General features: G+C 36.3%; 1 protein-coding gene across 6 annotated transcripts in view; it reads left to right on the top strand.

Moving 5' to 3' along the window:
* Window positions 1–14313, top strand: part of Rps6kc1 (ribosomal protein S6 kinase C1) — a 200008-nt gene that overhangs the window by 166148 nt on the left and 19547 nt on the right. For 5 of the 6 annotated variants that reach the window (XM_015483653.2, XM_015483652.2, XM_048809401.1 and 2 more), the window contains 2 exons: window positions 1616–3214; window positions 3486–3575. In XM_015483653.2, the coding sequence (XP_015339139.1) occupies window positions 1616–3214; window positions 3486–3575 (1689 nt within the window). The remainder of the gene's footprint in view (window positions 1–1615; window positions 3215–3485; window positions 3576–14313) is intronic. The other variant, XM_048809399.1, reaches the window with a different exon arrangement.

Genomic DNA, 14313 nt, shown 5'->3' with positions numbered 1-14313 from the left:
GTAAAATGCAAAATTTTTGGATGCAACTGCTGATTTATTCATGCCATTTATTGTCAATGGTTACTTTTCTTTAAGATTTAGCTACATTTGATATATGTTGCTTAATAGTGACATTAAAAATGTTCTGAGCCAGTTATATCTATCTTTCCAAAGTATGCCTCCCTATGTACTGCTTTTGAGATTTCTGGATCAAATTTAATATCATTCTTTCTTTTACTATTATTTTTAATCAGTGCATTTGTGGGGTTTTGATACTATAGTTTTTATATAAAGATTCTAATTAGCAGAAAATCTCTAATTTTGAATTTTTAATGGTTAAAATAAAACAAAAAAATGGTAAAGTAACTACATAACAAATATTATTGGTAAAAAGCTGGATTATTTTATGTTTATTTGATTTCTGCAAAAGTGTTTCAAGTGAGTTTAGTTTTATAGATATAAATCAGAATATAGAATCATAATTATAATAACTTACCTCATTAATTGCTGCTCAATTAATCTTTCTCAATGGCTTTACTTGAGCTTATACAACATATGAACATGTATCAGGGAGCATAAGACGGGAAAAAATAATGTCATTTAAAAACAAATTACATTAACAGCTGCCAAATTTCTCCTTCAATTTTTGGCTTTTTTTTTTTGGTACAAGGGTTTTAACCTAAGGGTGCTTAACCACTGAGCCACATCCCCAAGCTTTTTAAAAAAATATTTTATTTAGAGACAGTCTCTCTAAGTTGCTTAGGTCTCATTAAGTTGCCGAGGCTGGCTTTGAACCCACAATCTTCCTGCTTCAGTCTCTCAAGCTGCCGGGATTACTGGTGTGCGCCACTGTGCCTGACTTTGTCTCGACCCCTCGCCGGCAAGGGAAAACACGACACAGGATTCTTCTTTCAGCAGTTTATTCAGGCCTTGAGTCATGTATCATCTTCTAGCGCCCGCCGCCCGAACACACCCAAGCACAGCTTAATAAAGCCCCCCGAGTCCCAATCCCAAGCCGCCACGTGGATCTCTCTCATAGGGTGGTAAGGGATTGCGCGCCAACTCTCCATAAAAGGAGTTGTTTATCACAGGCCACAGTGGAAGCCGGCGCCATCTTCTAATGGTGGCCACGGTTTATAAGAATGGCTTACCACATGACTTGGACTGGGCATTTTCAAAATGGAACAATATTGTTGATTATTTTTCCCTCATTGTGGTATACAAGTTCATACAGTACTTATGTATTTCTTGACCACTTACTTATTACATAACCAGACCAGAACATAATCAGATGTTTCTAAGACTAAATAAGAGTTAACTTAAAGCAAGATTTTAGCTGTGAGATTTCATATTAGTCTTTGCTATAACTAATTTCCCTTCAAAAGAAAGAAATAGGTTGTCATTTTTGAAAGTAATTGATATCGGGAGAAATACTTGAAACCATATTCATCAGTTAGCAATAATAAAATTGAAATGTAGCCTCAAATTTTATTAAATATGCCTATTTTATAACACATTTGACATTTAATGAGTATTGTTGACTTGGTTTTGATGATTATTAGACTACTTTTTTTTTCAAGTTGCTTAAATATTAGTTTAAGGATCTTATTGTTTTTTTGGTTGTACTTGTTCACAGGTGGCAAACTCTGGTCATATATCAGTAAATTTCTAAACAGAAGTCCTGAAGAAAGCTTTGACATTAAGGAAGTGAAAAAGTCCACACTTACTGAAGTTCACCGGCAGCAGCCAACTTGTAGTCCTCAGGACAGTGGCAGCTTTGAATCCAGAGGAAGTGATGGGGGAAGCAGACTTAAAGTTCTGCCTCTGAAGACTAGTCTTACTCCAAGTTCTCAAGATGATAGCAACCAGGAAGATGAAGGCCAAGACAGCTCTCCAAAATGGCCAGATTCCGGTTCAAGTTCAGAAGAAGAATGCACTACTAGTTATTTAACATTATGCAATGAATATGGGCAGGAAAAGATTGAACCAGGGTCTTTGAACGAGGAGCCTCTCATGAAGACTGAAGGGAATGACATTGATACCAAAGCCAGTAGGAGCTTTCCAGCACATCTTGCTGCTGACAGTGACAGCCCTAGCACTCAGCTGAGAGCCCACGACCTGAAGTTCTTCCCTAGAGATGAGGACCCAGAAGCAGTTTGTTCTCCAAGAACCTCTGATTCCCTCAGTAGATCAAAAAATAGCCCCATGGAGTTCTTTAGGATAGACAGTAAGGATAGCACAAGTGAACTCCTGGGACTTGATTTTGGAGAAAAACTGTGTAGTCTAAAATCAGAACCTTTGAAACCATTCTTTACTCTTCCAGATGGGGACAGCACTTCTAAGAGTTTTAATTCCATTGAGAACAAGGTAGAGTTCAAAGCTCAGGACACCATTAGCAGGGGCTCAGATGACTCAGTCCCAGTTATTTCCTTTAAGGATGCTGCTTTTGATGATGTCAGTGGTACTGATGAAGGAAGACCCGATCTTCTTGTAAATCTCCCTGGTGAACTGGAGCCAACAAAAGAAGCTGCTGGAACGGGACCTACTAAGTTTACACAGACTAATGTGGGCATGGTAGAAAGCAAACTGTTGGAAGCCCCGGATGTGTTGTGCCTCAGGCTTAGTACTGAACAATGCCAGGCCCCTGAAGAAAAAGGCACAGAGGGACTGAGTGATCACTCTAGGCCCAAGCCCTGTAGTATAACCAAGACACACTATGCGCAGGAGGATCTTGGGGTGTTATTTGTAGCAGCTGTTGATCATAGTAGTTCAGGGGACCTGCCTTTGTTACCCAGCTCAGATGCTGAGTTGCAAGGACTTCGAGTGGCGGAGTTGGCATTAACTGCAAACACCACAGAAGAAAGCTTATTCTGTATCTCTAATCCCCTCTCAGGTGCTAATGAATACAATGCAAACACAGACACTTTAAAAACAGAGGAAGTATTGCTGTTTACAGATCAAGCTGATGATTTGGCTAAAGAGGAATCTACTTGTTTATTCCAGAGAGACTCTGAGAGGAAGGGAGAAAGTATGTTAGCACTAGAAGGAGACAAGGAAATCCATCAGATTTTTGAGGACCTTGATAAAAAATTAGCACTGAACTCCAGGTTTTACATCCCAGAGGGCTGCATTCAAAGATGGGCAGCTGAAATGGTGGTAGCCCTTGATGCTTTACATAGAGAGGGAATTGTGTGCCGCGATTTGAACCCAAACAACATCTTATTGAATGATAGAGGTCAGGAACTTTTGCAAATGCATTTCTTTTTATTCGCTGTTGCTTCCAATTAACTGAGTAGGCGTTTTATCTTGTAATTAGTATCTTCATTTCCTGTCTAGAGCTTCATTATCAGTGCAGCAAATTCACCCCCAGTAATAGCTTCTAGTACTTAATGATGCCATTATTCTTAATGATACTGTTTTTAGCTACAAAAGGAGTAATTACAGTTCACTTCTGCAGAAAATGGAAGAGAAAAATGTTTTGATTTCTCCTGTCGTTTTGTTTTTAGGACACATTCAGCTAACGTATTTTAGCAGGTGGAGTGAGGTTGAAGATTCCTGTGACAGCGATGCCATAGAGAGAATGTACTGTGCCCCAGGTTAGAGCCATCTCCTAAAATGTCTCACTTGAAAAAGTGGTCCAGCAGCTCTCCTTTCTTTGTAAAAGTTGTATTTTTCACTAGCAGTTCACATACGTATTGGTTGGTTATCTCTTTAACCCTCTAAAAAGGAAAATTTGGGGAATAAAACCATTGTATAATCCATAGGTGTATGTTTTGTGTGTGTGTGTGTGTGTTTGTGTGTGTGTGTGTTTCTTGTAAAAAGTGGTTATACATCCCTTAGAACTTGAAATAAATTCCTTAAAATGACTTAACTAGTGCTTAGAAGGAACTTTAGATATCTTGACCCTCTTTACATGGATGATTTTTATTAAGATGTTAGAGGTAGCTGACTAAAGGATCAAATTCCTAAGGCTATAAATAGATAAAGATTAAAAAAATGCATTGTGATTTCAGTGATGAGTAGACCTGGCATTTTAGAATGCAGTTTTAAGATTCTTTCTATATTTAACAAAATTTAGGAAGCATGTTCTTCTTTTAAAATAGCCCATTTAGCCAAACAGTTGACACAACAGGTTTCTCCTGCCCTTATTGTATTGTCTTTATTTTTAAAAATAAGAGATTTATTTCTGTGGGTTTGAAGTCCTTGATTGATAATTTTAGGTAAGTTAAGCATATGAATTATGTTTGAGTTACTTTTTCCTCTCTCATCATTGCGGATGGGCTATATTTGAATTCAGAGTTTGTTTGCTTTGCCTAGCACTTACTATCTTTGGATGACTGCAGTTTCTTCACTCCTGGTGCCCCTACCCCCCAACCTCCGCTGCCCCCAAGAAGCCTCCATCTACTTCCAAAGGAGTTTCAACTGATTATGCTGACATCATCTATTTGATTGTTGGTCATTACAGTATTTAATGCTTACTAGCCTACCAGTGTATTGATGCTTATCTTGTTTAACTCTGCTGCACAGGAAATCATTATAATTTGAATTGAAAGAGATTTACTATTTTTTAGTTACAACCTTCATTGTTAAGAATTACAGTGAAGAGGAAGAGCAAAGTTTTTAATTCTATAAGGAATATATGCTTAAACTTTCCTTAAATAACTATTGGGAACTAATACTGTCACTTTCTTTTCCAAATTAGGACTGATTTTATTTTTTCCTAGACAATAGAACAAAACTACAATTTTTTCTCCCTCAAATAGAAAACATGATTCTGATTTTTGAAAACATATTGGTGTGATATAGTAAAAGGAATAACAAAAATTTCATAGTAGGAAATCGCTTCATTACAATTACCTGTCTGGTTGGGTGGGGTGGCACAGGTCTCGGAAGACTGAGACCCTAGGATTTCAAGTTCAAAGCCAGCCTCAGCAAAAGTGAGGCGCTAAGCAATTCAGTGAGACCTTGTGTCTAGATAAAATACAAAATAGGGCAAAAAACCAGTTGTTTGTCTTGATTGTTAGTTTTATAGACACCACCCAACTTTCTAATTTGATAAGAAATTACATTTTAGGTTTCAGTGTACATAAGTATATTTGTTAATAATTATAATATTTATATCTGGCTCCTTAAGGTGGTATTTTAGCATTCAAGCAAATTATTTTTCTTTAGTCTCAAGCACAGTCTGTTTTTTTAATGTCCATAACTTCTTGGGATCCTGAGAGCATTAATATATGTGGGACAAAACCATAATACATTCATCAACAGATACATACTTTCAATTTTGTGTTCTGTTTAATACAGATCAGTTTCTGAATTCTAATTTTTAAGCCTTTTTTCAGAAATCACCATTCTCATAGTTCACCAGCAGGTGGCAGTGTACCATTAATGGATTTTTTTTTTTTTTTTTCTTTTTTCCCTTCGCTGTCCTTTTTCAGGTTGTCCTTCACTAGCATTTGGGGAAAAACAACAACAACAACAAACCTTTAGTATAAAAAGAGGCTTTGTTGTAATTATTTACATAAAGGGATTTGCCTTCAAGCTTTGTTAGTTGTGCTAGAAGTGTTCTAGTATTACTGTGTGCATGAATAGTATGGAAAGTTTCTCCAGTCCTTGGGCCTATTAACCTAAAGCAGCAAGGTGAAACAAAACCAGTCATAGTCTTAATAGAAAGGTCATGTTAATGTTCTAATTTAGAAGATCTCAAACTTAGTTAAAGAACTCAGTTAAGTCTACACATTACTAACCATTTGCTTACAGTACTGGGGGAATTGAAGCAAAAATTTATAAATTACTGTTTTTCTTGAAACTGAATAGCAGAGCTACTAATAAAAACTACAAGTAGTTATTTCTCCTTGTTCTCAAAGGGTGGTGGAAACAATGATAGTATGTTAGTGCATCAGTGTTTAAAACTCACTAATCAGTAAGTAGTTGTTAGACTTCTTGATTTACCCTTACAAACACCAGGGTTGAAATGGTTCCCTCCCATATCCCTTTTCCCTACCCCAGCTTGAACCTTGGGGTTTTTATGCAAGTAACTCTAAAGCCTGCTAAGCACTCATGTTTGGTTTGAAAGTGAAGTTGTCACAAGATTCTGATGAGGAGGATTCACCTTTGTTTGAACAGCATGGGGCCCTTACCATTCTTCCCCCCTGGAAATCCTTATCATATTTTTGTCCTAAAAACATCACCCACCTGCCCTGTACTTTATAATATCAGCAGTGTGTCTTTTTTATCTTGTAGATGATGTGCTTCTATATTTTGAGAAAAATTTCCAGTAACAGATTCGATTTACATGGACAGAAACTTGAGCAAATGCCAAACTAGCAGGGGGGCCATTATTCTGCTCTATAAATAAGTTTAAAACAGAAAAAACACACAAAGAAACCTGTGAATCAACATGTTTTGGTCTAATTGAGGGGGAAGGCAAGATAGATAAATTTTGAAATGCAAATGATCACCTTCTGTTATTTAAGAATAGTTTCTGCCAACTTTATGATCTTAGATTTTTAAAAGTCCTAGTCATTTCACCAATGCATACTTCCAAGGAAGTTCAATATTCATATGTTTCTACAGCCTAAGAACTTTTTTTTAAGTTGCCCTTTTTTTTTAATATTAAAGAAAACGAATCCAGCAACAAAAAGACAAAAGCCATGGCGCTTTCTCTTGTCTACATCTGTGAAAAAGCCAGCACATAAATGGCTGCAGCTGCAGACCCATCACGAGGGTCTTGAGAATACGAATGCACTGATCAAACCCAGCCCTGTTTTCAAAGTAGAAACCATTCCTTTTAGGTTCACTTTGTATCCTTAGATTATCCAGGGTGATTCTCTAGCAAGGTTTTATTTTAAATAAACATCATTCAAGGTAAATGGGCTCTTTTTATACCACAGACACACAGAATGGAGTTCAGAAAGAAAAAAGCAAAAGAAATGGTCCACAAAGTAGGAATAGATTGTTTGGCATGACAATATAAATATAACACTGTCTAGTTTCCATAAAGATACCTTATGAGGAGACTTTTAGATAGGTTCTGCTTTTCACTGAGAGAGATTATAGAACAAAAATGGGGGTAGACTGGTTATTCTTCTCCAAAGGACTTCCTTTTAGTTACTCTGTTTTTACTTCTATTTGTACATAAAACATACAGTTTTAGACAAAGAATTTTATATGTTTTATCACTTGATAATGTAGAATAAATTTTTGTTATAGCATTTTAAGTATAAATGAAAAATAAGATGTCAAGAGTGTAAATTTTTCTTTTCCTACCAGTATTTTTTCTTAACATTTTTGACTCTCATTATAAATAAGCAGCTGGAAAATAGAACTTATACTATTAACTGTATAAGATACAAAAGACTATTTGAAAGTTTAATATGCAGTCTAACTCAAGTGAATAAGATTATTTATACATTAGTTATTATGCTAACATAGCCATTTAAGTTTCCCATTCTAGTCTTAAACATGTTGATGTGATATTCTGTCAGCATGCCCTTCACTTTCATTTTCCACCCCATTAGGAGCCTTTAATTTTAAATGCTGGAAATTTACATTGATATTTCTCTTTGAATACTTTTCAGATTCAAGAATTTATAGGTGAATATGTGTGTAAATTGAAGAAGTCCAAAGTGCTTTTCACTGCAGCCCAATCTCCACGCTCCCAGATGTCAAATGACAGCTTTGCTTCCTCTGTTAGGCGATTTCACACTTGGAAACAGCTCACAGCTGACGGTGAAAAGTGAAACATAGAAAAATCATGCTGAAAAGTATCTGCAAAATTCAGTTTTAGAGCATGACGTTTATTTTTACCATCCTTTGCTCTTCTGGCCTGACTTTATCAAATAATCCATGAATATATTTTTTGGGGGTAGTCTACCCTGCTTTTCTCCATAAACATGCTTTCCACTCGATTTATTTCTTTTTAAGCATGGTGCTGTGTGTGATAGTTAGGTATTATATAATTAGAACTAGGGCTTAGACCATGGATGGTTTAAAGTGTCTTGAAGCCATCAGAAGGTTAAGACAGAATATTTAGGTAGCGTTGAGATTTACCAAACCTGTGTAACAATCCCAGGTCAAACATTAGCTCATTGCATCTCCTTAGGCAGTTATTTAAGACTCTCTAGCCCACAGTTTAACAGTAGTAAAATAGATTTGTCACGTATAAGTAAAAATCACTGATGTCAAATCATCTGACAACCTTCTTATACCAAATTTAGTCAAAATTCAAGTTCATCTTAGTAAGGCAAGAATTTTTTCCTCCAACAGTAAATATTGATTTCTCATCCAACATTAGTAGAGTTAAAAGAGTTATTTCATTTGGAGGACTTTGTAAGCAAATATTTTATTCATTTATGAAGTTTGTACATAATATATATAATATGGAGATAAAGGATTTATGGAAAGTATTTTCATTCAGAGGAAGATGCCAACTTTTGAAGTAGCAAAAATTGAATGCCAAGATTCTCAACAAATGAAATTGTTTAAAGAAAAAAGAATTATTTAGATATGAGAATTTATGAGTCCTGGGTAATTTCACCAACCTTGAGTGATTTAATTTTAGGAATGTGATGTTAAAAGAGAAAGCAAATATAGATGTATATTTTGAAATAACAATGACATAATCACGTTTTTTTTTCTCCTTAAAGGAGAAAGAAGAAAAAAGTAAGGGTGAGTTGTGCAAATAATTTAAAAAGAGTAAAATGTTTGTGTTTACTATTCAAATATTATTTTTCAAATAGTAACTCTTTGAATGACCCATCAGGAAAATTTCAGCAGCAGCTTTCTTATACATAGTGGAGGTTTTAATACTTCCTTAAGTTAACAAATATATTTGATCCTTTGCCTTTAGTTCTTATTGCCATTAACAAAATATATCTATTTCTCCTTGAGGAGAACCAGTAAATTGTCAGGTTTGCTATGAAACAAGGGCAATTTTATACTGAGGGAAATTCCCTTGTGTACTTTGCCTTTCTCTCTAGCAGTGAAACTTGTGATGAGTACAGAGTGTGGGCTTCAAGTCTACAGAGGTCTGACTTTGTCCAGGCAAGACCCTTCTGATGTAAAGAAGAAGAACAAGTGTCTTTAGAAGGATTTGAGGGTGTGGAACCCTGTGATCCATCCCTAGGTAGGATACATGATGAGCCCTCACAAAACCCCACTGTTGGTTGGTCACCTTCCCATCTGGATTAAGAGCACCCCATAAACAGACCCATTCTGAAATCATACTTCTCCTATCGGGACAGAATGTGATTTGTCTCTAGTGGTGAAACTGAGACAGGGTAAGAGCAAAAAGTTCAGTCCCTGTTGTTTGGCATCTCAGAAAATGCCATATTAGCCTCTCCCAAGAGAAGTTCTGTTAGAACTAGAAAAGTTTGTAAGGATGATTAATTAATAAATTCTACATATAGAAGGGGTGAAATACAGTATTTCTATACATATCCCAGTACTATCTGATATTTGGTGGGAGAAGGATGTGTTAGCTTTCTGTTATTATAATACCGAGATAATCATAAAGGGAAAGGTGTATTTTGGTTCACAGTTTTGGAGGTTCCAGTTCATGGTTGCTTGTTGTTTTGGGCCTGTGGCAAGGCAGGACATGACAGTGGGAACATATGCTGGAGCAAAATCACTCACCTCATGGCTTGAAAGCAAAAGAGGAAGAGGAAGGGTGAGGGTCCCACACTCCCCTTCAGTGGCACACCCCTGTGACCTAAAGACCTCCCACTAGGCTCCACTTCTTAAGGATTCTACCACCTTCTGATGTTGCTAAGCTCAGGACCCAGCCTTTTAACCCCTGGGCCTTTAGGGGGACATTTAGGATCCAAATTATAGCAGTGTTTTACCTCAAGATTTAGATCATTAAAGGGATGTTGATTTTAACCTTCTGTTTACTCCAAACTGTTTTCTTTATGATCTGATACAAATTTTATTTTCAGAAGGAAAATGAGACTAGAGAATTTTAAGTCATAGCTGCAGAATCATGCATCTTATTTTTGAAGTCTAAATTGATTTTTGGCAACTCTTCATTTAATTGGCCTGCATTATTTTAAGGAAGAAAACGAACTATCTTTGGCCTCTGATATTGAGCAAAGAGGATGTAATGCTGAATCTTAAACATTATGTGCTAGAGCGATTGGGTAGCTATTTTGATCAAATCACCGGTTTTCTGCCCTGTAAAATTGTGCTAGTTTGAATCTCCATGATGCAACTGGGGCTTACTCCTTCTAAGCAATTCTTCACAAATATTTTCTTCAAATCAATGTTTACAGATGCTAAGGCTTTAAAAAATTAATGATGATAAGGCGAATAGGATTCCTGAAACCCCTTTAACAGCAGTGCATGTCGCTGTCTCCCTGCCTGGCACAGCAGCGGAGCAGCAGAGAGAAAACTGCGCCTGTCATTCTCACAATTTTCAGTTAGCCTTTTTCTCATCAATCAACTTTAATGGCTTTGGTTGGGTAACAGTGTGACACCCGATGGCTATTCAGAATGGAGTTGTTGTGATATGATCAATGGAAAATGGAGCATGCTGTTGGTTTTTTTCCCCTCCTAGAAATGCAGGGTGAGAGTCTGAGCAAGATTGTGGAGAGCTCAGAATTATAATTATAATCAGTCAACCAGAAGTCATATGGTAGTTACCCGTTTCTTACTTTATCTCACAAGAAAACGGTATAGTAATGATACCTATAAACTCCCTTGAACAAGTCATTCTTGGCCCTGAAGTGCTGAATCAAGTGAAATCAAGGAGTTTTGACCCAAGTTGTGCAGATAATTACAGGAAAGCTCAGAACATGGTTGCCAGGTCACCACAACAACAAGAAATTCAGAGCTGGGTGGTGGGAGAAAAGCAGAGCTGGGTGTTTTGCCAAGCCTAGCCTGAACTAGCTAAGTGTAATCTGTGCTTATGTTTGGTTCCCCATAATACAACAGGCCCAGGGTGCAGGTAATTGGATTACCTGAAAACCAACTGAATTAATAATGAGGTGGTGGCAGAAAGCGAGGCTGGAGACCGAGCTGAGCTGAGAGAGCGAATGTAGCAAGGTGGAGCAGCTCCTGGTCTCTCCCCTCACCTCCGGGCCTAGGAGGAGAGCAGGTCCAGCCACTCTAGACTTCTCTCCTGGAAGGTGCTTGTCACTGGTCTTTTCTGGATAATATACTACCTAATTAGAGTAATGTTGTTCAGGGAATTTCCTAACAGTTCATATACCCTTCTTAACAAACATGGCATTTGAGAAAAGCAATTGAGTTCCTGTTGGAGGATTTCAGGGAATATAGAATGGATAACTGGGCAGTCAACATTTTCTAAAATATTATAAAATTAGGAAAAAGAAGCAAAATGCCCATTTGGAAGGATGGGCTAGGAAATGGAAATTCCAGTTTCTGATTATCTGTCACCCCGAGTGTTAAGTTGTTTTGCCTTAGAAATGTTGTGAGACCTTACACCAGGTGAATTTTATTTATCCAAATTAACTCATTACAAATACAGGGTCCATGTGAATAGTGGTTGTTTTCAGACTTTGAAACTTTAAACTGTAAAACTTTGATAATTTAGTTAGTAGATAGTAGAGGAACAATCCAAATGTGGAATTCAAATGAAATTTTAAGACTGGGATCTAGCTCAGTGGTAGAATGTTTACCATACCAAATGCGAGACCTGGGTTCGATCCCCTGCAATTCAACTTAAAAAGAAAGGAATTTATTCTCATAGTTGGTATGGCTTTTAATTTTGTTTTTAGTTTTAACACTTTGTCTTGTTTATGGAACTTTAAGAAAATCATCTCTGTATCAAAAATAATATCCTGGGGAAAGCTAGGTAAGGTGGTTGTCCTGCAGGGAACTTAAATTAACATTTAAAAAGTATTTCTTATTGATATTAATGATCTCACCAGAACACCAGCCAGATTTTATGGTTAGTGTATAAACTGGTAGCACAATTCATGGAATTAGGTGCTAAGGTTCCTTACACTGAGCAGGGACAGGGGATACCTTGTATTACCTTCTAATCTTCTTTCTGCCCCCCTCATTTTTCCTTGATGTAGCACATGCCACTAGTACCAGAGAAAACTATAGTCCCAGGGGCAGCAGTTGTACTGTGCAGAGGGAGCACTGGAAAGTATCCAATCTGCTCCCTGAACTTAGGGCTCCAGCATCTCTTGCCTGGAATATTTCAGTCAGCAAATGACTGACCACCATTCACATCTAATCCTCTATGTTTTGTCCTGTTTGGAAGATGCTGTGGATAATGTTTTAAGCCTTGTAGCCTGCAACATGTAAAGAGGCCGAGGACTTGATATAGATATGGATGCTCACTAGGACTTTATAAAGAAAACAAACATGACGCCTTTGTAGATGCTTTGAACTTCCTGAATGAACAGTGCTATGAAATACAAGATTGGTATATTTATTCAACAAACATGTATTAAATGCCTCCTGTGTCCCAGGAACTGTGCCTAGAAGCCAGAAATAAAAGACATAATTGATAATATTAACAGTTACTTTTCAAATTTTATGTCAAAAGGAGACTACACAAACAGTTGGTTAACTAGGATGTTAATAGACCTTTGTAAGTGAGTAGTTTTATGTATAAAATGGTAATTTACTGAGCTAATAAGAGACATACTTAGCTGTCCCTCTTCCCACAGTTTAGTTCCATATATTGTTGGATGCCAAAAAAAAAAAAAAAAAAAATGCTTTCTTCTGTGTTTCTTTCTCTTTGCTCTTTAGTCATCAGCTGTAGTAGAAGACTAATGCTCAGCCCCTGCATAGAAAATCTTTATACACAGCAAGAGCTGGTGAGAGAAATTGACTAGGATTTTGTAATTCTAGTCCCTTTCAATTAGCAACAGATGCTGCAGGGAAAGATGGTCTGTGTAGGAACACAGTACTAATGTTTCAGAGCTCTTGCCGACACGGAATGCTCATTGCAGAAGAAAGATGTTCCTTTCCTTGGTCCAAATGTGTCACTAATGACAGGTCAGGCTTTTTTTTTTTTTTTTTTAATTTACCTTTCTTTAATCCTAAGTCCATTAAAGAATACTGACTTCCTTCGGAGAAAGTTAACAAATTTTTGACCAATTATAACAGCATTTTAAGTTTATTGAACACTTAAGAAATTTGTTGAGAATTTAGGCACTTCAGCTTTCTTTTGGGAACTATAAAAGTGTAAATGGTGCTTATATAACAATTCTCTTTTATTCTTGCCTTATTCACTGAAGATCTCTTTTTGATTCTAAAAGATAATATATTTTTGTTCCTTAATTCCTTTCTAAAAGTGCAATTTAGAATCCTTAAAGTCAGACCAAAAAATTTGGTCATTAGTTTGCAAAAGAAAATCCTGTGGTATTAGAAACAATAATTATCCTACTTTCACAAAGTATGCTGACTCCTGATTATCATGTTAAGGTGTCAGACAGGTCTGTAGCTTTAAAATTGGTCTGTCGTTCTGTCATTCCGATATTTGGAAAAGATGTTATATTATTTATTTGACAAATTGTTTCAACATCTAACATTGATTTAATTGCATTATTACTTGAACACTTTATTTGCAGCAGTTGTTGCATTTGCATTGTGTTTTATCGTAATTTTGACAGTGAAAAGAAGTGAGGCTGCTAAGATTCTATTTATTTTAAAAAGTGTAGTTAGGAAAAATAATTCAGGAGAAATCAAATAATTATTTTGAGTGAAAACAGAATTTTCTATAAGTAAAATTCTCCTCTTAAGAATATTCTGAATTTACTGTTTCTTACCCTATCTTGGAGGTTAGAATAGCAACAGCAGAAAGGGGTTGGAGGGGTTATAGAATTTTCTTTAAAAAGCATTTTAATAGTAACTTTTTTTTAAAAGTAAATTCTGAATTTGGTATGTCACAAAGCCTATAAAACTCTCATTCTGTGTTTTACCAAGCTCTGTGGCAATATGGATTAACAAGCCCATACTACTTTTCTGAAAAATATCAGGCTTGTTAAAGAGTGTTCTATGAGGTGTTAAACAAGAGTAAAATAAAGGTGGGCAAAAGCACATTTTATATTGTGATATCTTTATTGTTTTCTTTAAACTGTTTATTCACTTGCTAAATATGATAGTTTGAATCATTAGTATGAATCAATAAGTTAGAATGTCCAAGTGAATTGCAGAAAAATGAGATTTTAGAATTTTACTGTTTGTACATATTTGATGCCTTAGTTTTTTGGATGAGTTGAAATCTGATCTGGAGCTGTTTCTGTGCCTCTAGTACATGAGAAGATGGAAAATTTAGCTCTAGTGACACAGGCATTTCTTTTTGCCACCAAGTGATTAGTTCTTAGGAAAGGGAGTAGTGGCTGCCTCTGGGAA

The sequence above is a fragment of the Marmota marmota genome, unplaced genomic scaffold, assembly GCF_001458135.2.
Source record: "Marmota marmota marmota unplaced genomic scaffold, marMar, whole genome shotgun sequence".
NCBI classification, from domain to species: domain Eukaryota; kingdom Metazoa; phylum Chordata; class Mammalia; order Rodentia; family Sciuridae; genus Marmota; species Marmota marmota.
This window is presented reverse-complemented; position numbering and strand designations above follow the sequence as displayed.